The sequence below is a fragment of the Bos javanicus genome, chromosome 1 (genome assembly GCF_032452875.1).
Source record: "Bos javanicus breed banteng chromosome 1, ARS-OSU_banteng_1.0, whole genome shotgun sequence".
NCBI lineage: Eukaryota > Metazoa > Chordata > Mammalia > Artiodactyla > Bovidae > Bos > Bos javanicus.
In genome coordinates, this window is record NC_083868.1 from 69792840 (window position 1) to 69818952 (window position 26113).

The 26113-nt window shown below is 46.8% G+C and overlaps 1 protein-coding gene across 3 annotated transcripts in view; it reads right to left on the minus strand.

The window, feature by feature from the left end:
- SLC12A8 (solute carrier family 12 member 8) overlaps positions 1-26113 on the minus strand; it is a 153260-nt gene that overhangs the window by 34674 nt on the left and 92473 nt on the right. For all 3 annotated transcript variants that reach the window (XM_061410924.1, XM_061410942.1, XM_061410933.1), the window contains 3 exons: positions 25168-25281; positions 7742-7829; positions 6111-6198 (listed from right to left, as the gene is read on the minus strand). In XM_061410924.1, the coding sequence (XP_061266908.1) occupies positions 6111-6198; positions 7742-7829; positions 25168-25281 (290 nt within the window). The remainder of the gene's footprint in view (positions 1-6110; positions 6199-7741; positions 7830-25167; positions 25282-26113) is intronic.

A 26113-nucleotide genomic window follows, 5' to 3' on the forward strand; every position in this document is an offset into this window, starting at 1 on the left:
CCGCCGTTTTTATTTCCTTGCTTTAACGATGCATCAAGCTATACTGAACACTGGCCATAAACTAGCACCAAAAATCTGTATCAACCAGGATTCTTGACAGGAAATATTTTTTAAGCATGTGTTTACAGGATACTGGAGGGTCACAGAACCATCAGAAGGCTGAAAGATGAGGCTTGGAAAAAGGCAAGACCCAAAGCTAGCAGCACATTCAGATTCCTGAACAGGAGCAGTCTGATCAAGATGCTATCAGCACCTGCTGCCCCAAATATGAATTCTCACCACCACCTTACCTTTGCACCATTCATGACATCTGAAGCATCTGGTGGGCCCAGCCTAAGTCACATGCCCTACCAGGGGCACAAAGGGACAGGCAAGCAAGAGTCTGGTCATTTGGGGTCCTATAATAAAAAATGGGGATCACTCCCTTCAAGACCTCACATAGGTGAATAACCCTCAAACAGTCAGGGAGGTCAGAAGTTTTGTGGATAAGCCTAAGGTCCACTAAAGAGCCTACCTTTTCCTTAATTCAGTGTGGATTAGTTCTCCTTAAATGCATTACTTCATCTTTATCCCCAATGAATCTCCCTTCTTTACTTCAGTGTCATGAATTTATGCCTATCCCACCCTACGCTATTTACCACTTTATTACTAGAAGAAATTAATGTCCTATAATATTCCCTCACTTTATTTGTATACTCTAATGGCAGGTCATCTACCCTGTGGTTAATTACACTCATGGCCCCTCTTGCCAGCATGCCATAAGCTTCTAAGTCGCCCGCACCTTGGCCCTCTGGCACACAGCGTTCAGCAAGTACTGCTGGCTGGAGTAATAAGGCTTCACAACTCCACTGTAGTTGGTGTCCTGGATGTCTCACAAAATTGTTAGAGACACTAGTCCCAGTATCAAACCCCTGACTCATTCTGAGATGCAATCATTCATCTATAGCCTTTGTTTCCACCTTCTGTTGACTTTTTTTTTTTAAAGGACTCTGTAATAAAATTTTATCAAAAGCTTTTTGAAAATCTGACCCAGTAGTCCTCCACTCTGATATACACACAAGTCACCCCAAGATTCTGCTATAATTGTTACAGAGTGGGACTCAGACATGGTTGACTTTTCCAAAAGCCCTCCAGGTGATTCTAAGGTGCAGTCAGGGTGAAAGCCCCTGGGCATGGTTCCCTATCTTCAATGCGTACTCCCCTCAGAGAATTCTCCATCTCAGGCAGGCATGGTATCTCCTTGCAGAAAGTTTACTGCTTCTTATCCAAAAGGTTACATATATTTGAGTGTAAAAAGTTCTTTTCCATGTGTATATATAGCCTATCCATTTACAGTGAACGTGAGTGGGAAGGAGATGGCCCAGGCTGATGTGCCTCAGTGTTGGAACTAACCTCAGGAATTCAATGAGTCTCTGGCAACATGTGGCCGGATACGGTGACCTCCATCCCAGCCAGCCTTCCAAGAAACACTCCCCAGGACCGCTGCAGAGCCCTGGGGCCAAGGGCCAGAGGGATGACCATCTAGGCATAGGAAGCTTGGTCCAGTTTGTCAACTGCATTTAAATGGACTGTCCACTTGCCACTCTTTTATGTAAAACTGTTATTCAACCAATTTTCTGAAAAAGAAACGGAACATTGGTCCTTGCGGTTGAATGTAACAACTCCATTCTCTCTCTCCCCCACCTGAGTCCTGCCCCTTCCTTGTCATCCATCTGCCCTTGTAGGGAGCACTGAGGACAGCTTAGATACCTGGCAGAGAGCAGAGCTCTCCAGGTACAGCAGTAAGCTCTGTGGCTCTGCCCCAAGCCTTGTAGAATTTAATCATTTCCTCTATTTATCTGGGACTGTAAACTTAACTACCTGTGCCAGTGAAGGTGGAAGTGAGTATTTGTGCAGATATGTGTCAACGGTTCTTTAGGAAAACCCAAAAGGTGCCCTTTTATCATCTACCTGTGTGAGTCATCACAAAATGCTGTCTTTCTAATATATTACCTGGGGTGTGAACTACCCTAATTTCTTTTTCAGTAACTACTGATGAAAAGCACTAACTCGTCTCTCTGTTCCTGGTACTTGATCCCAGCTCCCATGGGAACTCCAGCCACTGAAAGATCCTGCCAACCCAATGGCCACTCCCTTTTCTTGAAGAACTGGGTTTAATAGGGTCATTTCCAACGTACTCATTCTGCCTCATCCAATTCCTGTGGCCCTTTGGCATTACTGAGGAGTACATCCTGACACCTTTACCCCTTTACAATCCCAAGCAGTTCCTTCTTTCTGCAGACATGAGTTTTTTAATACTGTCCTCATTCCACAAGGTGACCAACATCTCCACTTTCAGCCAAAGTTTTTCTCTCACTTGATAGCCACTTTCCACAAGGAAACATGTGGGCTTTCCTTGTAGCTCAGTTGGTAAAGAATCCGCCTACAGTGCAGGAGACCCGGGTTCAATCCCTGGGATGGGAAGATCCCCTGGAGAAGGAAATGGCAACCGACTCCAGTATTCTTGCCTGGAGAATCTCATGGACTGTGGCCTGCCAGGCTCCTCTGTCCATGGAATCGCAAGAGTCGGACACAACTTAGCGACTAAACCACCACCACAAGGAAACATGGTTGACTTCATTTCCTGAGAGGCAGCACTGTGTCCAGGACAGAGAGCAGAGGACAGGCAGGCGCGGCTGGGTAGCTGTGCTGGGCCGGGCTCGCCCCCAGCTTCGAGCCCTGCCTCACTCCATGTGCAGCTCATGAACATGGGAAATCGTGACTGTCAAATCAAGAGTGATGAGAGTTTTCCCTGCGCCATGGCTCATTTTTCACAGGCATGCTTTGAAGATACTCCTCCTACTAATCTGTTCTTATTCTGCTAGTTAGCAAGCTCCAGGGCTTCTAAAATATTTGGTCTTTTTGATGTGTAATAAACACTTCTTCTTGGGCTTCATATAAGTTCATTGTGAAACAATCAGTCTATTTCATTTTAGCCCTACTAATACTTGCTGTTTATACAATTCCTTTTTCTATAATAATATCGAGATTGACACTTTGGGGGTTTTTCCTATTCAGTTTAACATGTGGATTAATAGGGGGAAAAAATGTCCCCACCTGAAAATGTGCACTGTCTGTAAAGATATCCCCATAGGAGTATGTCTGTGTCCGGTCGCTCAGTTCTGACCACCTCTTTGCGACCCCATGGACTGTAGCCCACTAAGCTCCTCTGTCCATGGAATTTTCCAGGCAAGAATACTGGAGTGGCCTGCCATTCCCTACTCCAGGGGATCTTTCCAACCCAGGGATCAAACCCACATCTCCTGCTCCTGCATTGGGAAGTCGATTCTTTACCACTAGCGCCACCTGGGAAACCCATAGGAGTGTGTCGGGGAATCAAAATGCAGTAAGCGTCAACCGCGCACCGGGGGTTGTGCCTCACACATAGGGCCTCAGTCATTGCGACATAGTCAAGAGTTTTTAGAAAGCTTAACACCCGACAGCCAGGGAAAAGTTCCTCTGGGGTAGGGATATAAAGTGAAAAGAAATTTCTGAGAGAAACCATGGGCTGGGAAGCCAAATAATTAGAAATAGATCAGAGGAGCGGCAGGAAACCCAGAAAGAAACAGATGAACTGACCAGCTGCAGGTCAGTGGAAAGGAATCCAGGGCAGCCGGCAGCCGCTGAGGATAATTGTTCTGGCAGAAAAGGCCTGAGAGAAAGAGAAGGAAATGCTCAGAGGCGCTTGCTTCGTTAGGAGGAGAGTCAAGGGGCGGAGGCCACAGGTCTGGGCCCAGGCGAGACCCTCAGGGCACACAGACCAGAAGGAAGAGGTCTTGCTTTCTTGGAGCCCAGGAGAGCTCAGAGATGGGCCAGCTCAGGACCAGGCCACAGCTAAGACAGGGGGCAGAGTTGGGGGATGAACAGTTTATTACACACCACGTCAGGGGGGCAGGGTACCACACCCGCCAGCCTCTCAGGCCTCACCCTTCTGTCCTCCAGGTGCCGAGAGTGCAGCTGCCTGTGGCCCAGCTTACTCCCTAAGTACAGTCCCCGCTGCTGCAGCCCAGTCAGTGCCAAGGAGGGCAAGAAAGAAAAGCCAGGGTTCGTGGCTTTCAGAAGAATCTCACTTGGTCCTCTTTTTGTGGGACCCAAGGGTGGCATGGAGTGGGCAGCACACCAGGGAGCCGCTATTGCGGAGCTGCCCTGAGCGGTTCCGTCCCTGTTCCCACACTTGTGGCGTCGACCTCTGATTGCTACTGACAACCAAGGATACTATCTTTTCTTTCTTGCACAGGCTTTACAACTGCCTGTTCCGGGAAACAGTCTTGTGTCCTCTCCAAAAACCCATTTTCCACCTCTCACCTGCTGTGTGCATAGTGACCTGCCCACGTGCTGTCGCCAGGCAGGGTTTAGCCGGTCCCCCAGCCCCCAGCGAAGCGCTGGCCGGCCTATCTGTTTCACTGCTAGGGACAGGTGGCCTTTCAAACAAGTCCCCCCACCCCCAACCTCCATGCCTAAGTCTATTATTAGAGGTGGAATCTCCACCCATGAAGTCTCCCCGCCGGGCTGCTGGTGAAAGCTGTTCTTACACTCTTACTTGTGGCCTTCCTGGGACACGTGCTGCCCCCTCAGGCACACCTATTCTTAGCTTCCCTGCAAAACAAGGGAATTAGTGGAGAGAGGGGCCCCACCCAGGGGATCATTTGACTCTTTTCATCCAGATCAGAGTCTCTGATGGTTGAAAGGGCCTCTGTGGGGGAATCCACAAGAAAGAACCAGCTCAAGAAGGGGCAGAGCTTGCTGGCATGGTGTGGACAGCAGCTGGGTGCTCCCTCAGTCCAGGCCCAGCTACTCCTGGAGGCCTTGAGTCGCTCTAATGGAGCCCAGCTTTTTATTCCACAGTTAGAGAAGAGGCCCCTGGGAGATGAGATGTGAGACGGCACCAGCAAGCACAGACATATAAATGAGGGACACTGACTCCTTCCCTGAGAGTAAACCCTGCTCACCTGGGGGGTCTGAGACCTGGGGGGTGGATGTCAGCTCTCTCACTCCCTGAACAGCTAGCTCCCCCTTGCAAACCTTCTTGCAAGGTAAGGCCAAGACACCTTCCCACCCCCGAAAATAAATATCACCTTGACACTGGCGTCTACACACCTGAAAAATAAACCTGCACTAATGTGAAAAGCAAGCCCAAACACTGCTCTAAAATGTAAGTTCAGCGCTTCCAGCCCCAGGCTGCCCCAAGCAGCACCCCTCTATGTACCTGCAAGGCAGCTTTGTAAAGCCTCACACCAGAGAAAAAGGTGTTTATTCCTCAATAAGAGCAGTGATACTCAGGAGTTAACTGAGTAAGGACACCTCCCTGGCCTGGCGCGTCTTTCTGATACGTGATGGGAATCTCAGGGTCCACTTTCCCCCAGGGAACTTAAGGGAAGACAGAGGGAAGACAGGAGTTTTAGGGGATTTCCAGCAAAATGTCTGGAAGTCTTAATCTCCTGGGTTCTAGAGATGCCAAGTGAGTGTCCTTGACTGTCACATGACCTCCAGCCTGTTCAGAGGCTGTGGAACATGAGGACTTGGCTAATCATCTTCAGGCCAGTGTAGTCCTCAGGAAAAAAAGCTGCAGTATCCAAATCCATTGGGCCATCCCCTGGGGAGCCCGAGAGGACAAGGGGCCTCCAACCCTGTCTCCCACCACCCCTCACCTTGGCGCTGGGCTTCCTGCCCTCTTTTCTGTTCATCAGCCTCCTCCTTCTTACTGCTTTCTTGTGAGTAGCTTTCTGCTCATAGTGGAAGGGAGGCTATTGGCAATAATGAAGGATTGTTGGAGCTGGGGATCTCAGGTGACCAGATTCTTTGTTTCTGCTCTGATTTTTGACATGCAGGGTTGCCTGTGTCCCCATTATTTAGCACCTGCATGCATGTGTCTTCTCTGATGTGGTTACCCAAGTCTAGGGATACATATGAAGGACCTGTATCTTTCCCATGGTTTGGGCCGCTGTACTGCAATCCTGGGCCCACGACTACATGGGTTCCCCAGCCAGGACACAAAGGGGAGGCAGCCATTGCTGCTCAGAGCTGATCAACGACCTGCAGCCTGAGCCCACCAGGCTGCAGGACTCACCCACCTTTTCCGCTATCAGGAAGTCATAGCGAAGGGCCTCTCGGGTGCAGATGGCGCCGAGCAGGAAGACAAAGACAATGTACAGAAACCACCTGCAAGAAACCCAAGAGCAGAACAGGGCTGCCACCTGACATCACTCAACCCCATCCCACTCCACCCTCCTCAGGCTGAGGGCTCCCCCAGGGAACTGTCCCCAAGGACAGAGAATGGCCATCACGAAGGCTCCCCAGATTATCTGGGGGCACTGCCGGTACTCTTTTCTCCTCTAGCATATTCCATGTAAATATATATAAACATATCATTTCATATAAACGTATAGAAATGCATCATTTGCCTCTTCCGGAGGAAAACACACAGAGGTTTTCTGGGGTGGGGAGCAGCCCAGCTGGCCAGGATGCAGGCCACGGTCGACGGGCAGGTCTGTACCCCATCCTCCTGCAGCAGAACAAGCCGATGAGCTGTCAGGCCTTGGAGTCCCGCTGTTCCTTGGTCCCCAGGTGACAGAGAGCCAAGCCGAATGTGAAAGGCCAGCAGTGAGCTGGCTCTGCCCTCAGAAGCCCTGTGACCTCGATGAATTCACATGAACCCAGGGGCCTCATTTCCATCTGGACAGTAGGAGAATGGGCCAAAGGCTCCTCCTGGGACCTTCCAGCTGTGACCAAAAATGAGGTGGGCTCTTTCCTTTCCTTCTGGACACCCACCCTTATCTTTGTCAGCCTCATTTTCTTCCCAGAGAGATCACCTTACTTAGCACAAAATAGACAGGCGCTGTATGCCTGGCTAGGAGCCACAGTGCCATTACAACAAGCTAAAGCAAACTCAGCAATGATGAAGAGGTGTATTCATATTTTTTAAACATCACGGTTAAAATAATGCAGGTACTTTAATCCTTGTCATGTCTGGGATTTCATTACCTTTCACACCTACCCAGTGAAGGCAAAGGAGCTTCTTCCCGTAGTGCAGAGAGAAAACAGAAGATTCTAGGTCAGAACCAGACCCAAGGCACCCAGCCTGCTCACATGGGTGGCACAGTGTGAACTAACACAGGGAAGTCTGGCAGCCTTGGGGAAGCAAGCTGGGAGAAGAGGACAATCAGCCTCTGAGTTCCTACTGTGCACCGTTACACACAGCATCTCCTCCACAATCGACAGGACACATGTGTTCTCATTAACCCCATTTTACAGAGATGAAAATGGAGGCTCAGAAGGTTAATTGTCTGAAGTCCCGCAGACAATCAGCGGAGGGGTGTAGTATGCAAATCTTGTTTTGTCTGCAGAACTCTTCCTTTTTATATTCCCTGCAATGGTCCTGGAAACTCAATGGTTACAAAATGCCCAAGTTCAAAATGGGGGTGGGGAAGGGGAGGGGCAGGAGGCTGAGGGAAAAGGAAAGAAAGGAGTCCACCTTCTTTAATGACCCCCTTCCTTGCTGGATTCCCAGGCAGGAGGGATGAAAGGGCGAGTATCTAAACCCACCAGACGTGAATTTTCCAGCTGGCTGAGCGTTAAAAGGAGGATTGGAATATAGAATAGATTGGTCACATACAGGGCACTCTTAGAACAAAAGGAGCAATCCCCTCTTTTGCCTTGGGTTTTCTCTCCCTCTCTCCAGCTGATTGCCACAAGGGGAACTTACGAGATGCCAACGGCTACTAGGGAGCCCAGGGGGATGCTGGCAGCAGGCTCCCTGAGGTCGCCCCCCATGTTGAAGCCGGCCATGACTCCTGAAAGACACCCAGACAGGAGAGAAGGGTGAGCAGCATCCTCCACACATCACCTTCCCCTCCTCGGGGCCTCTCCTGGAAGGGATCCTCGGGCATGCCCTCCCATCTGTGGCTCTGCAAAGTGCACTTCTCAGTCTCCCCTGGCAACTAGGGAGGCATCCTCAAGGCATGAAAGGGACTTTTGTGGGTTGGCTGATGCTCAGGAGGAGAGCTCGACTAGCGACAAAAGCATCTTATGGCCCAGTGCAAAGTAATGAGGGCCAGGGAGGCGGCTGGCAGGCCACACAAAGGTCCCAAGGCCACATGCTGAGCTCTGAGCTCTGCCTTCCAGCCGGACAACACCCAGGAAAGACTCAGCCTTAGCAAAGAACCCACCCTGTCTGCTCAGCACAGTTCTTTTCCTCTGCTACCCTCAGACTACACTGGGGTTCAGGGACCCCAGGGACACGTTTCATCCAATATTCAGAGTCAGCAGCCGTGTTCAAAGCTCCTGAGCTGCCAAGGACTCTAAACAGATTCCAACAAACCATCTTGATGCTACCAACGCTAAGTGGCGAGCTCCTCTTCACCGTGGACTCTATTCCTCATGAGCACTCATGAAAGCACGTAGTCATGGTGGAAGGTCATCGCTGTGGTCCAAACACACACAGGCAGGAAACCAACAAGACAGCGGGTGCTGAACATCGTGTGGATCCAGCCCACACGTGCTCTGCAAGCCCACGGGGATGGGTGCATTGTGAATGTGCTCTTGAAGGACGTTTTGCATGGGTTTGGGGAGAGGAATGGGTCCAACTCCATCAATATGGATTTATGAACCCTTTGAACCTGACAGGGCCTGTGTTAAGTGCTTTTCATGCTTTTTTTTTTTTTTAAATCTCATTTAATCCTCACAACAACCACATCAGAAAAGTAGAATTATTTCCCCCATTTTATAGACAAGGAAACTAGTGCTAAAAGAGGTAAATTAAAATAGCTTAAGGTCACACACGTAGTAAGTAGCAAAGCTAAGATTCAACCCTGGTCTGTGTGATTTGGAAAATTGCTCTCTTAACGCCTTTGCTATAATGCTTGAGGGAACTCAAGTGCAGTGGAGTAAAGTGAAAGTTTGGGCCCAGAAAGTTAAACAGGAACTATTTCAAAGACTATCATGAATGCTGAACTAAGGCAGAGAACTGCATACATTTTGACTGAGCAATTCCACTACTACGGTTGTATCCTAAGTAAACAGTCAAGGACATAAGTAAAGATTTATCCAAAAATGTTTATTAAAGCTTGTATATATAGAGTGGTGAAAATCATAAGCAATCTAAGGTCTAAAGGTAGTGTGTGTGTGTTAGTCGTTTAGTCGTGTCCGACTCTTTGCAACCCCATGGACTGTGGCCCACAAGGCTCCTCCGTCCATGGAATTCTCCAGGCAAGAACACTGGAGTGGGTTGCCATTTCCTTCCCCAGGGGATCTTCCCTACCCAGAGTTCAAAACCTGGGTCTCTCACATTGCAGGCAAATTCTTTACTATCTGAGACACGTAGAGGACTGGCTAAATAAGTGATGATACATCTTTCAATATATACCAGCCCTCCGATAACATCAAGGATATGTTGTGACATGAAAAGAGCAATTGTTTCCATTTCAGAGGCATATCTGGGCTTCCCTGGTGGCTCAAAAGTTAAAGCATCTGCCTGGAATGTGGGAGACCCGGGTTCGATCCCTGGGTCGGGAAGATCCCCTGGAGAAGGAAATGGCAACCCACTCCAGTACTCTTGCCTGGAGATTCCATGGACAGAGGAGCCTGGTAGGCCTCAGTCCATGGGGTCGCAAAGAGTCGGACACAACTGAGAAACTTCACTTTCACTTTCAGAGGCATATCTGAAAGCAGAACATACAGTATGATCTTATTGTGAAAAAAAAAAAAACAGATAAATAGATGTGTAGAAAAATGAAAAAGGAACTAGAACATGTTCAAAATGTTATTTCTGGGTGATGGAAAAACAGATCATTTTTTATTTTGTCGTTTACCTCTTCTTTCTCAATTTTCTATAGTGATCATTATGAAATAAGGGAGAAGTAATTCTTAAATGTTTTTTGTTTGTTTAAAATGGCATGTCGGGCACGTTTTCTTTATTCTCAGTCCTCTCCCTCCCAAGACCCTATCAAAAGGATAGTAAAAGGGGAAAATGGATGAATGCCTAAAAAAAAAGAGGATTGGGAGGGGGAGCCATAAGTAGATGAAAAGTTTCCACAAATGTCTGGAACATAGAAAATGGATAAAATGATACAGAGTACTAAAATGAAAGGAAAAGAAAACCTTGGAACGCTTATCTAGAGGACCTAAATAAACTGCCTAAGAAAAACCAGGACTACTAGTATGGATGTTCGCACCCCAGGTGAAGCTCTCCTCAAGAGCCAGACACACCCACAAAGGTGCTGCTGTCACCCTGTCATGAAGGAAGAACCCCGTCAGGAGACAGACCCCCCCACACTGCAGCAGGAGATCCATGCCAGCAACCAAAGGTGGTCACGTGTATAACAAACCCAGCAGCAAACACACAGACACGTGCACGGCAAAAACAGGACCACCTGGGCTGGAAGAAACATAAAAATCAGAACACAGGATAAAATTTTGAAGAAAATACTAATTAGTAGCTCCATAAACATCCAAGAAGAATATTCTACCTATAAAGCAAGATGCTATGAAAAACAAAAAATAAGAACAAGAAAAAGACTTTTGGAAATTAAAAACATGATCACTAAAATTAAAAACATGATCACTTACACTAAAAATGCAGTGGAGTATCTAGAAGATAAAGTTAAGTAAATATCCCAGAATTTAGAACAGAAAGACAAAGGGGTAAAAATTTTCAGCAAAAAATAGGAGAAAGAGAAGAAATCTTGGAGTTACGATATCCAACTAAGAGGAGGTCCAGAAAGAGAGAACAAAGATAAATTAAGCAGGTAAACAACAGAAATAAATGTCTTCAACCTGAAGAAGACACAAGTCTTCAGGCTGAAATATCCCATAAAGTAAACAACATAAAGGCCCACAACTAAATCATCACTGTGCAATTTTAGGAGAAATCCTAAATATTTTCAAAGATAAAAACCGAACAGTTACAAAGGAACAAAAATTAGACTGGCATCAGACTTCTCAACAGCAACAGTGAGTTCTAGAAAAGAGCACTGATTTTTAAATTCTGTGGAAAAGCTATTTTGAAACTAGAGTTTTAGCCAGATTACCAATTAAGTGAAAGTAAAGTTAAGCAAAGAAGGGCTCAGAAAATTTACCTCCCACACATCATTTCTGAGGAAGACACTAAAGCAAGGACTCCAGTACAATGAGGATATAAGCTATGAAAGAGAAAAAGAGACGGTTCACAAAGCAGTGGTGACAAGTCAGGAGTTAACAAAGTCCCAGAGTAACAGTTGTGCAGCAGAGAAACCCGCAGGGACTGAAGCAGAAGAACGGAGACCCCAGTAGGGATGCCTCTGGATAGGACTGGACTCAACACAAAGGACACTATGAATTATTTTAAAGATTTGCTGACTGCGTATTCTGGCAACAAGAGAAAACGCTTACTGAAACTCGAGGAGAAGTAAATAAGAAAGCCAACATGTAAATAGGAAGGAAACTAAAATAGGACATGACTTTAAACAACTAATAAAAAAAGTCTTAACGTTAATCCATTTGGCCATTATATTAGGAACATTCTCCCCTAAATGACACAAGGGCCACATCAGATGCAGCCAAGAAGTGGGGTTGTAGCCCACCACTTTGCTCTTCAGTGAACCACAGCTACGGAGTCACAGACATAGCCCAGAGGACTTAAGTTTAGCTGCAAAGTAGAATACAAATATCATCTACCTTGACAAAGTGACATAAAGCTATAGCTAACAGCTAATACGAAAGGAAAAGAGAAAAGAAAACCAGAAAGAGGAAAGGCACTCATATTTTTGTTGTAGTAGTGTGGGAAACAAAAGTCCCAGGATCTTCACTCAGGACTGGCTGAATGTTACAAGCTTCAGTTAGTTTAATAAGAAAACCTGAAATGTGAGTTAGCCATTAAGTTTGTTAGGTCAATAAGGAAATGGCCAGCAAATATTTATATACCAGCTGCAATAAATTTAAAGTTAATGCTAGAATTTATTCTGTATTTTGTCATCATAAAGGGGAGTTCCTAAATGTTTGCTAAGAGGAGCAAAGAAATTTCCAAGAATATTGAACAGCTTGTTTTTGAAGTTCCAAAACCTGTTGACTTGTAACCTAAAGGCAAAAGAAAAAAAAAACTTTTTTAGTAGAGAGAGGGTGTGTGTGGGGGGGGTGGGGGGCGGGTGTGAAACTGTGTTTGTTCACTGCAAGTTGTAAACTACAGCTTTCATGAGATTTTCCTCTTTACCTGCTAGTCATCAGCTTGTCATAGCTTCCCTGATATTGCTCTAAAACATAAATATAAAAGGATTATTCAGAATCCCTTAAAATCAGGGATTCCTTTAAGATAACTAACGCATTCCTTGTCAAAATACTTTACACATGAAATAAATATGACCCTAATATATTAATCTTAAAACACAACACAGAATATTAATTTTCCACACCAACAATAAGCAGTGAAGAGATATAGCCTAGGATGGATAACAGACTTAAGCATATTATTTAAAGTTATAAAGATAATCAAAAAAGAACAAAAATTAAAATATGACTATTAAAAATTGGGAAGTGGATAAAGGAACATGTAAGGAAGCTAAACCCTCTACATTTCTTACCATGGTGTCAATAAATTACATGTGACTTTGACTATCCAGTTATAGATATAAGCATGTACATGCAGGCTAAGTCGCTTCACCTGTATCCAACTCTTTGCGACCCTCTGGGCCATAACCCAGCAGGCTCCTCTGACGATGGGATTCTTCAGGCAAGAATATGGGAGCAGGTTGCCATGCCCTCCTCCAGGCAATCTCCCCAGCTCAGGGATCCAACCCACACCAGCTGCGGATCCCTCACTGCAGGCGGATTCTTTACCAACGAGTCACCAGGGAAGCTCAGATGTAGGCATGTTGCTTGGTAATGCAGTTAGCTCCTGAAGTACTAAAATGACTACAAATGGTTGCCCCTGTAGAGGGGTTCTTTGGGTGGGCAGGTTGGTGGAGGAGGGAGGGCAGGCTGAGAGACTACTGCTTTACGTTACAAGCACATCTGCACTATTTTTTTTTTTTTAAATCACATACAGGTTTTATTTAGATCAAGAGAGCAAGGCTGAGGACCTGCCTTACTCTGACCACAGCTCACGGGACCATGTCCTTTGTTGCTAGAACAGTCTGACGGCCAAGGCCAGCCCTGGCCAGGTCCCCATGTCTACCTGATACTCAGGCCCCACTAACTTCGTCCATCAACACCTCCTCTTTCTGAACCTCCCAAATGCTGAACCTCTGCCAAGGTTCTCACCTGTCACCAGGTTTACCAGTGTCTTACCTGCCTGGCTTCCTACCTTCGGCAATGACTTCATTCTGCCCCCAAGCCCCTGGCAGTTCTATGCCCATTCACTCAGCTTTGCAAAGTTACATACTGCTATGCATTCTTTGCCATTTTCGTACCTCCTCTAGTTTGTCATGTCTTTATGTACGCCTTCCTTCAGATCATTTACAAAACTCTAGAAATAAGGAGCCACAAGAACTCCATTGCCATAGGCGCTTCTGTCTAGGAAAGTGACTGATTAATCGTAATGGCTTCCTGCTTCCCAAAGGTTCTGTATTCATAACAAACAAACGCCCTTTTCTTCTCTCTCCACAATCCCTTGCACAGTGATGACCCTGCCTTTAATTAGAGGTCCTACTAGCTGGCCTGGTATGGGGCACGTGGGAATCCTGCTCAGTGGGAGCAGAAACAGCTGACACTGACACAGGCCACCCTCAGGAATGGGCCAGACCCAGACAGCCAGGAAGTGGGCTTGTGAGACAAAACAGGCAAGCCAGAAAACAGGCAGTCAGTACCGTGAACACAAAACTCCCAAGACAAGGAAATGGCAGTAACTTGCACTCCAGACAGGAAGCCTCGGGGTGACTCCTGTGGGTGTTCCGGGCACACCTATTAGATTGGTTTGCACACTGTTACTCCCAGAATTTTGCCCTTGCACAACTACACAATTCTTGAGCAGATGATCTCTAGTTCTGGTGGACTATAAATGTCTTGCTTACCAGTTAGATCTAGAAAAGTTATTTTGATTTCATATTCACCCATGCTAATCAGGTATTATAGAGATTCCCTAGTTACCTTTCTGCTTCTGTTACAATTTAAAAATATTAATGTTAGAGTTAGATTTAGTGGAGGAATAGTAGAATAAGTACTATTTCACAGTGATATTTACAAATAATGCCCCCCTAAAAAAAGGTTCCACAGTTAAAAAACGTATCAGTGGGGAAAACCTTGATTAAACAAGATCAGAGAGATTCTTACTGCTGGACTTACCATGCTAAATCACTTCACTCATGTCCAACTCTGTGCGACCCCATAGACAGCAGCCCACCAGGCTCCCCCGTCCCTGGGATTCTCCAGGCAAGAATACTGGAGTGGGTTGCCATTTCCTTCTCCAATGCATGAAAAGTGAAAAGTGAAAGTGAAGTTGCTCAGTCGTATCCGACTCTTAGCGACCCCATGGACTACCAGCCTACCAGGCTCCTCCGTCCATAGGATTTTCCAGGCAAGAGTACTGGAGTGGGGTGCCATTGCCTTACCATACAACATTCTAATTTTCATTGTCCATTTCTAAGAAGAGAAATGTAGCACATACTATTTCCCAAAACTTATTTGACATTCAACACTTTTTAAAAAAAATGAAACACTTTAATCATTGGAAAACACCAAGTGTCCATTTTGTAATTCCTATTTGATCTTTATCCTCTTTTTGGCAGGCTTCCTAAAAATCTTTAAAGTGGTTATTTAGAATCATCAATTCTTAAAGCTGGAAGGTATCTTAGAGATCATCGACTCTGGCCTTTTATTTCACAGATGAGGCAACTGAGACCCCAAAAGAGGAAGCAATTTTGATCATGTTTTCAAGCTAGCTGCTTGCAAAACCAGCAGAACTCATGTTGAAGTTTCCTTAATTCAAGTCATGTTATTTCCTCCACATCATACAGTCTCTCCATTTCCTCCTAACACCCATGCTCTTTTTGGATTTTTCTTTTTAAACCAGAGTAACGGCATGATTAATTTGGGGCTACCGCCCCCACAAGAGTGCTGAACTTAGTTATAATCAGCCCTACTTATAATCAGTTATAATCAGCACCACACATTGGTTTTCCTACAGCAATTTCCGTCCCCAGTTCTGAATCACTAGTCTGTCCTGGTCCAGGGCATTTCCCCTCCTCGTTGGTCTTGAGCTGCCAGTTCCAGGAAGCAGTTAATTGCTTTACCCTAAACCACGTCCTCGCCCTATATCAGGATGATGATATGGGCTGCATCGTGACCATATGACTTAGGCAACAGGTTTCTTCACACAGGTAAAGCCTTCTGACTTGGTCTTCCGTCCTCGTCCTAAGGCCTTTTACATCTCCTCACCGACTCAGCTTTCACATGTGAGGATGGTGGTGTTGGCCATCACTTTACCAGCTTGAGTTGAGGAGGTTAAACCTCCAGCATCATCCAGACCTTTCTGGGCACTGCCATTAACCTCACAGTCTGGTTGTGTGGCACCAGGTGAACTGGGAGGTTTGGCTTGGTACCCTGGCTCAAACATCTGTGACAATAGACGTGGATGGTCAGGAGAGGAACTGATCCCTTAAACATCTCTAGGATCAGCTATTGATAAAAATAACCAGGATAAATGTCCATTAACCACTTACCAGCATCTGCAAGATAGTGGTCCTCTGCCTTTTCTCGCTGCCCGCTTCATCAACCATGGTACAGAGATCAAAGTCTTCACCTCTTGCCTGTTATTTTAATCCCACTCCCACCCTATTTCCTTTTTTGATCCTGAAAATGAGAATTCTTAAGAAAAAAAAAAAAAAAGGCTTTCCCAGTGGCTCAATGGGTAAATACTTCACCTGCAATGCAGGGACACAGGAGGTGCAGGTTGATCCTGGGATTGGGATAGTCAAAGTTATGGTTTGTCTAGTAGTCATGTGTGGATATGAAAGTTGGACCATAAAGAACACTGAGCCCTGAAGAATTTATGCTTTCAAACTGTAATGCTGGAGAAGCCTCTTGAGAGTCCCTTGGACAGCAAGGAGATCAAACCAATCAGTCCTAAAGGAAGTCAACACTGAAGGGGCCTGATGTTGGAGCTCCAATACTTTGGCCACCTGATGTGAAGAGCTGACACACTGGGAAAGACCCTGATGCTGGGAAAGATTGAAGGCAGGAGGAGAAGGGAGCAACAGAGAACGAGAAGGTTGGATGGTATCCCTGACTCAATGGACACGAGTTTGAGCAAACTCCAGGAAGGACAAGGAAGCCTGGAGTGCTGCGGTCCATGGTGTCACAGTCAGACGCGACATAGTGACTGAACAACAAGGAAACAATGGGAAAAAAAAAGCCTGGGGCTTCTGGATAAAGCATTTGCCTGCAATGTGGGAGACCAGGGTTCAATCCCTGGGTTGGGAAGATCCCCTGGAGAAGGAAATGGCAACCCACTCCAGCACTCTTGCCTGGAAAATCCCATGGACAGAGCAGGCTGGTAGGCTACAGTCCCTGGGGTCGCAAAGAGTCAGACATGACTGAGTGACTTCACTTTTCCCTTGTGGTCCAGTGATTAAGAATCTGCCTGCCAATGCATGGGACTTGGGTTCGATCCCCAGTCCAGGAAGATCCCACACGCCACAGGGTATCGAAGCCTGTGTACCATGGCTACTGAGCCCGCACTCGAGTAGAGCCCTTGAGCTGCAGCTATTGAGCCCACGTGTCCTCGAGTCCATGGTCTACAACAAGAGAAGCCACCACAGGGAGAAGCCTGTGTACCACAGTGAAGGACAGCCCCCACACAGCACAGGGAGAAGCCTGTGTACCACAGTGAAGGACAGCCCCCACACAGCACAGGGAGAAGCCTGTGTACCACAGTGAAGGACGGCCCCCACACAGCACAGGGAGAAGCCTGTGTACCACAGTGAAGGACGGCCCCCACACAGCACAGGGAGAAGCCTGTGTACCACAGTGAAGGACGGCCCCCACACAGCACAGGGAGAAGCCTGTGTACCACAGTGAAGGACAGCCCCCACACAGCACAGGGAGAAGCCTGTGTACCACAGTGAAGGACGGCCCCCACACAGCACAGGGAGAAGCCTGTGTACCACAGTGAAGGACGGCCCCCACACAGCACAGGGGGAAGCCTGTGTACCACAGTGAGGGACGGCCCCCACACAGCACAGGGAGAAGCCTGTGTACCACAGTGAGGGACGGCCCCCACACAGCACAGGGAGAAGCCTGTGTACCACAGTGAAGGACGGCCCCCACACAGCACAGGGAGAAGCCTGTGTACAATGAAGGATAGTCACAACCAGAGAAAGCCCACACACAGCAACAAAGACCCAGCACGGCCAAAAATAAATAAATAAATAAATACTTTTTATAAAGAAAAACACCTAATCATTTTCTAGACTTTCCTGGTTTCTGTTGGTTGGTCATTAAAGAACTACTCTTACTTTAGAAGCCTTCAATTTTCCCTTTCCATTTAGAGATTGTTTCTCTGTTGCCTTTTTTGTTTCTTTTTTTAAGTTCATAAATTTATTACTTTTCTTTTTCATTAAAGTAGAATATCCATGCACTAAAGTGACTTAACCTTATCTGCCGCCTTTTGTTGTTTGGAGGCAGTGTGGCTCTGAGCCTCGGTCTCCCCATTTGCAAATGGGGATAAGATTATGTACCTTGCAGGATTGTTGTAAAGCTAGAAAGAACATCTATAACGCACCTAGCACAGTGCCTGGCACCTAGTAGGTGCTAAATAAATGTCCACCTGGGGGTGGGGGCATGGGATAAACTGGGAGATTAGGACTGACATATACACATTATTATCTATAAAATAGATGACTAATAAGAACCTGCTGCATAGCACAGGGAACTCTACTCAATGGTCTATATGGGGAAAGAATCTTAAAAAAAACAAGAAGAGTGGATATATGTATATATGTTTATGTATAACTGGTGCACTTTGCTGTATACCTGTAACTCACATAACATTGTAAATCAACTATAACACAATAAAAAAACATTTTTTTTGAATGTCCATTTGGGGAAGATGGGCTCCCTTCTGCTCTCAGAACTCCCCTGGGTTCCTAAGCACTCTGGCTGCCCCTCCTTACCTTCCACCTGATCGTCAAAACCCCACTCCTTCCCCACACCTGGCTGATTGGTTTGTTTAGCTGTTAAAGTAGGAATCTTTCGTCCCCTCTTTGCTCTATTCTTAGAGGCAGAACTAGTCAGTGCTCCACCCTCGCAATGCCTTAGAGATGCTGCTGAGACAGACTGTGTCTAATAATGGGACATTCAAACACTAGGATTCCAGCAGGATTTATTGACTTCCGGGTAGAGTACAGCTCCAGACAAACGTGTGTCCTCTTTCCCAGCATCCTTGCCAAAGCACGTGGGAAGTGATGGGGATCACCATTTTTTGTCGGGTGACCTTGGGAAATCACCTCTCTGTGTCATTGTTTCCTCATATGTAAGATGGATTAATAATAGAACCCAGGGAAGGATACAGGTTCCATGGGGCCTAAAACTTTTTAAAAATACCAAGTTATGAATATGAAATGGAACTTTAGAAGGAGGTCATGCAACCAAGGGACCCTGAAACCCAGGCTTCATTAGCTTAATGGTAAATCTGCATCTGATAGAAGCACTGGGGTCATGATGAGGTTTAAATGAAAGACTATAAAGTGTTCCGCACAGTGCCTGATGTTGTAGGCTATTGTAATGATAATTATTATAGATACTGTGATAATTTGATAAAATCATAAATTCTATAAGTGAGATAACAAAAATAAACATATATAATAATTATAAAGCTCCCTCCCTTTCTCCTGTTCCTACTCACAAGTCCATCAGAATGCAGAGAGGTGAGTCCCGCCCTCAGACTGTCCTTCCTCAGGCTCTCTGCTCCTTAAAACAAGACCTCATTCTGCCCCAGCAGGTCCTCGTTCTCTCACCCACAAGAACACATAACTTAGGAGGAGGCCTGGGGATACACTGGGAGAGAAGGAATGTACGGGTAGGCTGAAGGCAAAGCCAGCATGGATGCCTAGAGCTGAGGGTCCCAGAGACAGCCAGCCAATCTGGAAGAGCCCAGGAGAATCCAGAACTTCTCAGAGTGTGTGTATGTGTGCGGGGTGGGGAGAGATAGGATCAGGTCCAGGGAGGCCAAAGGATCTCACAGAAATAGCAGGGCTCCTGACCACAAAGGTAAGCGTGGACATTCTGGTAAAGGCTGCTGGTTTCCCCCATACGTTTTGATGCTGGGTGTGGTCAACCACAAGAGGCCCTTATCCTTTCCAGCAGGAGTCTGAAATTTGGGGACAAGGCTTACACAACTTCACACAATGGTATTTATCCCAGTGAATTTCCATTTTCTAGTTCCTCCATGTACTGTGGTCCCAGATTCCCAGAGTGGCTATGTGTGTGTATGAATAACTATAGGGAGAGGTGTTTGTTTTTCAGAGAAAGTTTGGTGGTATAGCTCAGAGAAGGAAAGTGCTTTGGGAAACTAAATGCAGAGTCTATTCCAAGGTCCCAGCCCCACCCTGCAGCCACCACCACAGGGTGTGGTGGAGTGCAGCGAGGAGCACTGACAGAAGACCTTGCTTCCTAACTCCAGAGGAGCCACTGAAACCTAGGCTTCAGCTATTCTCCCCAGAAGTCTCCCGCCCCCGGGGATAAAATCTCTAGAGTAACCTAAATAACATCACTGGTCAGAGATGAGGATGCAGGGTTGGGGGACTGGAAGTGTCTGTTCTTCCAAACTCCTCTCCCCTCTCACAGCCTGGAGGTTCTCTTGTTCCAGGAGAGGATGGCGTTGGAGGGAGCCCCAGCCATGACTCACTCAGAGCTAATCCTTGGCAAATCCGTCACCATGGAAACTGCCAATCATCCATGCTTTTCATAGCTTAATGGAACATCTGCCAGGGGAAAGCCAAGGGATACAAATTGCCTGTCCTGCCTACTGTGTTTACACTGGAGCCCCTGGAAAACAGAGATAGCCAGGAGAGGCAACCCTTTACAGAGGGATGGTGGCCCAACTTTGTTGCAGAGGGGGACCCCTTCCAGGGCTCGAAAGTGGGCTCTTGTCTAACACTCAGAAAAGAATTGTCAGAGGTGACATGTACTGACAAAGCAAGAGACTTCACTGGGAAGGGGCGCCTGGGTGGAGAGCAAGAGGGTCAGGGAACCAAGGAGACCTGCTCTGCCATGTGGCTTGCAGTCTCGGGTTTTATGGTGATGGGATTAGTTTCCGGGCTGTCTCTGGCCAATCATTCTGACTCAGGGCCCTTCCTGGTGGTGCACACATTGCTCAGTCAAGATGGATTCTAACAAGGAGGATTCTGGGAGGTCAATGGGACATGAGTATCTCCTTTTGACCTTTCCCAAATTCTACCGGTTGTTGGTGGCTTTTTAGTTCCGTATTCCTTACCAGGACCTCCTGTCGTAAAATAACTCACAGGAATGGTTACTATGGTGCCTGATGAGAGCAGGCAGTTTCAGTCAGTGTGTTTCTCCTAACAACTCTGGTCACCTTCCGCACCTTAGCTGGGTGACCTTCCGAAATCCTTCATAAACTCCTCTGTGCTCATTTCCCAGATCAGTGATTCTCAACCTGGTTGGGCCCAGATCGGGGTGTGGAGGGTGGGGATGGGGCCGGGGGTGTCAAGGAGGCAGAAAAGCACATCCCCTGAGAGGGGTGGGGTAAAAGAGGCCTGTGTAGACAGTTTGTTCAATATTATAATTTTATATTTGGAATATTACCAAACAATACCTTCATAACTTAAGCCACAGAAAATAAAGAAGCTTGGCTAATCTTCTTAGGTAGAATCTTTCTCAAAGAAAGGACCAAGATACTCCTTCTGGTCCAGGGAGACACAGAATTTCCAGTGTAGTAAGGTTTTCAGTATGATTAACAAAAACGAACATGGATTAAAAGATAAAAAGTTGAGAGTCACTCGCTGGACTGGCTAATCTCAAATGGTAGTCCAGCTCAAATTCTGGGCTCCTGGGTGGCATCTTCCAACCTCAAGGCACTGCTGATTCCCTACTGAAGGGTGAAGCACCAGAGGGAAGGCTCGTCACCCCGGGCCCTTCACTCAGGCCACGCGTTCCCTCTCTTACAAAATGCAAGGCCTGCAAATAAAAAGGAGGGAAGCCATGGGAGAAGCTTGGAGGGGACCTGACAGGGTCACGCACATAAGGCAACATCCTGGTGGTACTGCCTGCCTCAAAGGATCACGGCCCTGCTTCAGCTGGAGCTGCTAACCTGGCACCTGAAAGCAAGGATCTGACCTGGCATCAGGACTCCCTGCCAGGCCCAAGGAAACAGGCTCATGTGGGAAACAGGCCAGGCTCAGGTGGGAAGCCTCTTGAATGTGTTGGGGAGGGGCAAGGTGTGGGGGAATGGGGAGCAGAAGGGGCTAGAAAATATTTTCAGATGTTAATGTTAAAAATTTTCGAAAATTTTCTTCTTCGTGTATTTCATCCCCTCCCCCTTTCCTTTTCTGTCCATTCAAGAGGAACGTGACCTTTATTTTATTATCTTGGTGGAAATACGTGGCAGGGAAGAAGCAGACTTTTCACATTGTTTTGGTTTCTGTTTCTCAAAAGGCTGGGCCCTTAGGAGATTTTAGAGGATCTAGGAGAAGGCAATGGCACCCCACTCCAGTACTCTTGCCTGGAAAATCCCATGGATGGAGGAGCCTGGAAGGCTGTAGTCCATGGGGTCGCTGAGGGTCGGACACAACTGAGTGACTTCACTTTCACTTTTCACTTTCCTGCATTGGAGAAGGAAATGGCAACCCACTCCAGTGTTCTTGCCTGGAGAATCCCAGGGACGGGGGAGCCTGGTGGGCTGCCGTCTATGGGGTCACACAGAGTTGGACATGACTGAAGTGACTTAGCAGCAGCAGCAGCAGGAGGAGGTAGAAAAGAAGCTGCAGAGTGACTGGGGAGAGCATGGCAGGAACAAAACCTATTTGCTACATTGTTTGTAGGGCCCAGTGCAAAAAAAAATGTAGGACCCTTTGTTCAAAAATTATTAAGAATTTTAGCAAAAGCAAAGCATTAAACCAAGTGTGGGGTCCTTCTGAACCTATGACCAAGTGTGAATGCATAAATTCATGCTCACTAAGCTGGCCCTGGACAGCAGTGTCGCCCGTATTAGAACAGAAGATTGCCCCTCACGCTTGGGCAGGAAGAGAAAGGCCCACAGGATTTGAACAACGGGGACCTGAGGCCTACTCCCTGGCAGCACCAGTGGGATCCAGCAAGACCTCAGGAAAGAAGGTCTGAGAGGTACACAGACTCTAGGCACGAGGTTCCCAGGTTCCGCAAACTTTCCATCCCCCAAAGTGGCTCGGAAGCAGCAGAGACCATAAACCTAAAGGGAGCTGCAGACAGGGCTGTGGGAGGGCCTGGCTCAGAGCACAGATGATGAACAGCCAGAGCCCCTGACATGCCCTGTACTTAGTAAGACCCTGAGACCTGACAGGCAAGGCAGAGGCATGAGGAATGACTGACATCAGTTCCCAGCCACCCTGGCAGCCTGAAGGCTTAGGTTCAGAGACCAACTCTTTCCACTTCATTAAGATGAAAGAAACGCATTGTTTCTGGCACACCTGGATTGTAGAACAGCATGCTACCTGCCATCACCGAGACCTAGCTCCAGCCTTCTTCCTGTGACCTAGCCTCAAAGAGGGAGGAGGGAGGAGGGGTGTCAACTCGGAGTTGCCTTAGTTACTCAGCTGAGAAATGAAGCTTGGGGCAGAGTGGTCAGGTGGTAGAAACAGAGGGAAGTGAGAGTAAAGGCGGGTAAATTTAGGAGGTAAAATTCACAGGACTTGGAGGAGACTGGTAAGGAAGAGGCTTCCTCGATGGCTCAGTGGGTAAAAAAATCTGCCTGCAATGCAGGAGACACAGGAGACATGGGTTCGATCCCTAGGTTGGGAAGATCCCCTGGAGGAGGAAATGGCAACCTACTTCAGTATTCTTGCCTGGCGAAGCCCATGGACAGAGGAGCCTGGCAAGAGGAAGGTGTCAGAAGTAACTCCCCATTACTAGCTCAAGCAATTGCGGGGATGAGGGTGCCATCCCTGAGATCAGGAGTGGAGGAGAACCAGTTGGGGCTGATGGGATGGATGGGTTCTGAACATGCTGAGTCTAGGATACCAAGAGAAGGTGTCAGGTAGGCACTTAAATACACGATGTGGAGCTTAGAGAAGTCGGGGCTAGAGGCATAAATCTGGGAATGGCCAGCATTGTGGGTGGTCCCTGAACAATGGGCATGAATGAGATCCCAAGGGAAACAGTAGGCACAGCCTGAAGAACCCCAGCATTGAATGGGCAGGCAGAAGAGGATGCCCCTATCAAGAGGGTCAGAGCAGGATGCTACATCATAGAAGGTACGAGAAATGAAGGAGAAAGTGGAACGCAGCTGAGAGGTCAAACACACTGAGAAATTTTAAGTACCCACTGAACTAAGTGGAAGCCACTGATGACTTTGGAAAGAACCATTTCACTGGAGAGAGAGGCCTGGAATTCCAAAAGGAGTGAGTGGACGAGTAGAACAGGAGGCAGGAAAGTGGTTGGGAGAGCAGAGACTGTGGCTGTGCAGGGGAGAGAAAGGGGCGGTAGCCAGAGGGAGAAATGGGATTCAGGGGAGTTGTTAAATATGACTACAGTCGGTAATTCCCCCCCGCGTTTTAACAGCTTTACTGAGGTATAACTAACATACAATAAGCTACAAGTTTAAGAGTGTGACAGTCTGTAAAATTTGACAAGAACACACTTGCGAGTCCATCACCACAGTGAGAAACACATTTTTTCGTCCCCCCAAATTTCCTTGGCCTCCCTCCTGCTCCCTTCACCTCCACTCCTAGGTATTAACTGACCTGCTTTCTGTCACTGTAGTTTGCATTTTCTAGAATTTTATATAAATGGATTTTTAAATAATTTTATCTTTTTAAAAAGGAACTCTTTTTGCCTGACTTTTTTCACACAGCAGCCTTATTTTGAGAGTCATCTACATCGTCACAAGTTATCAATAGTTCACTTTTTCTAATAGCTGATTAGTTTTATATTGTGTGATGACACCATAATTTGTCTCTCCATTCACCCTTTGATGAGTATTTGAGTTGCTTCCAGTTGGGACTATACCAAACTAAGTTGCTTTGAACTTTCATATACAAGTCTTTATATGGATACATGCTTTTTTTTTTTTTTCCCCTCAATAGTAGATAACCAGGATTGGAATGGCTGGGTATGTTTGGTTTTTAAGAAACTGTCAAACCATTTTCCAAAAATGGTTGTCCCATTTTACGTTCCCATCAGCAATGTATGCAAGTTCCAGTTCCTCCAAATCCTTGTCCACATCTGATAGGGACAGTCTCTTAAATTTTCAACAATCTAGTAGCTTTTCCTCCCTTCTCTCTGGAGGAAGGCAGAAGGAAGAGGGAAAGGAGACAAAATCAGCTCCAGGACATCAACACTGCCTGGATGGAGAAAGAAACGTTTTTTTGAGTCTGTGTTCTAGGAACAAGCCCAGTCCCTAGTAAATGGTTATTTCTTGTGGAGCATTTGGTCAACACGTTAGCTTACTACCTTCTGGGCCTGGGACCCGAGCATGCAACAGGAGTTCTACCAGGACCTCAGCTGTGCAAGGCTCCTCTGCAGACACCATGGAACGGGAAAGTGGGGGAGAGGACGCAGTCCTTGCCCGTGGGATCCTGATTTCACCCACAGCCAAAGTGGCAAGAAGATAAGAGCATTTCTCTGCCCCTGGGAGAAGACACGTGGGTTGGGGTAGGGGAGGGGGAGATTAGAGACCAGTCTGCACTCGATACAAGGTGGAAAGGGCAGCTGTCCTGTTGAGGAATCCAGCCTGCTTAGCCCTAAGAGAATATGTCCCCTCTACTAACTTGGCCAAGAGGTGTCAATATGTAAGTATAAGGGGTAAGGAGGATCAAATAATGTTGGGAGCCTTCAGGAATTATGAACAAGTAAAGCCTCTGTCAAAATAATAGATGTGTAGTTAAAGCTAAGGCTGTCTATAAAGTCAGGTATATACCCTATAAGCACATAAAGGTCCATTATGATACTACATTTTGGGAACCAAACATTTACTTATATCCCTAACATGATAATGAAAAAGAATGCCAGTACCTGTAGCTGCGGGGAAGAACACCCCGAAGACAGTGAAAAAGGACTCTCCAGGGCTGTAATCTGGCAGAGTGTTGTTCTGTAGCAGTTCTGGTGAATATCCAATAAAACCATGTTCTGAAATAATACCAAGAAAGCAAAATGAGCCGAGTGACAAGACATAGCACAAGTTCCCTAGATTACAGTCCCAGCTTTAAATAGTAAATAGTCCCAGCTTTAAATAGTAACTTTAAATAGTAAAAGGTAGGTATGATGTGGGGGGGCAGGGAGAGAACACAGAAGATTATAGAAACATCTTCCTTCCCACGTCTAGGTCTTGACTTTCGTATATATATATCTATGGATGTAGGTAAATAAAATGACATGAAGAAGAGAGTAGTCACCTCTAGCAAGGGGAGCTTTTTTTTTTTGCTTGTAGACTTCGGTACAGCTGAAATCAGTGAGCATGCACTGATGTGTTTGCTTTTGATTTAAAAAATTACATTAACTCCCTGCTCAAAAACCTTCCCATAGATTCCTATTAGCTACAGAATAAAGTCCAAACTCCTTAAGACAAGTGTGGAAGCTCCGCACAACCTGGCAATGGCCCACCGTTTCCTATTTGTGCTTTGCCTTCTCCTCTTCCCAGCAGTCACACAGACCACTCTGCCCAAGAAGCCCCCTAGTACCCATTCCTGTGTCCCCTGCTTCCAGACCCTTCCCCACATCTCTGAACATCAATATGGTGCTCACTCTTCAAGCCCAACCCAAACGCTGCTCTCTTTGGGCTTTACATTAACTCCCTGATCAGAATCCTCCTCCTAAGTGCCCTCCGTGACCAGACTCCTTGGGGCTAGAGATCTGCTCTTAAACACCTCTGTCCCCCAGGCCCAGCCACTGTGCCTGCCACACAGCAGGCAGGGTGCAAATATGGGTCACGCTGAAAGAACCTTGCTCTTGGATCTTTTGC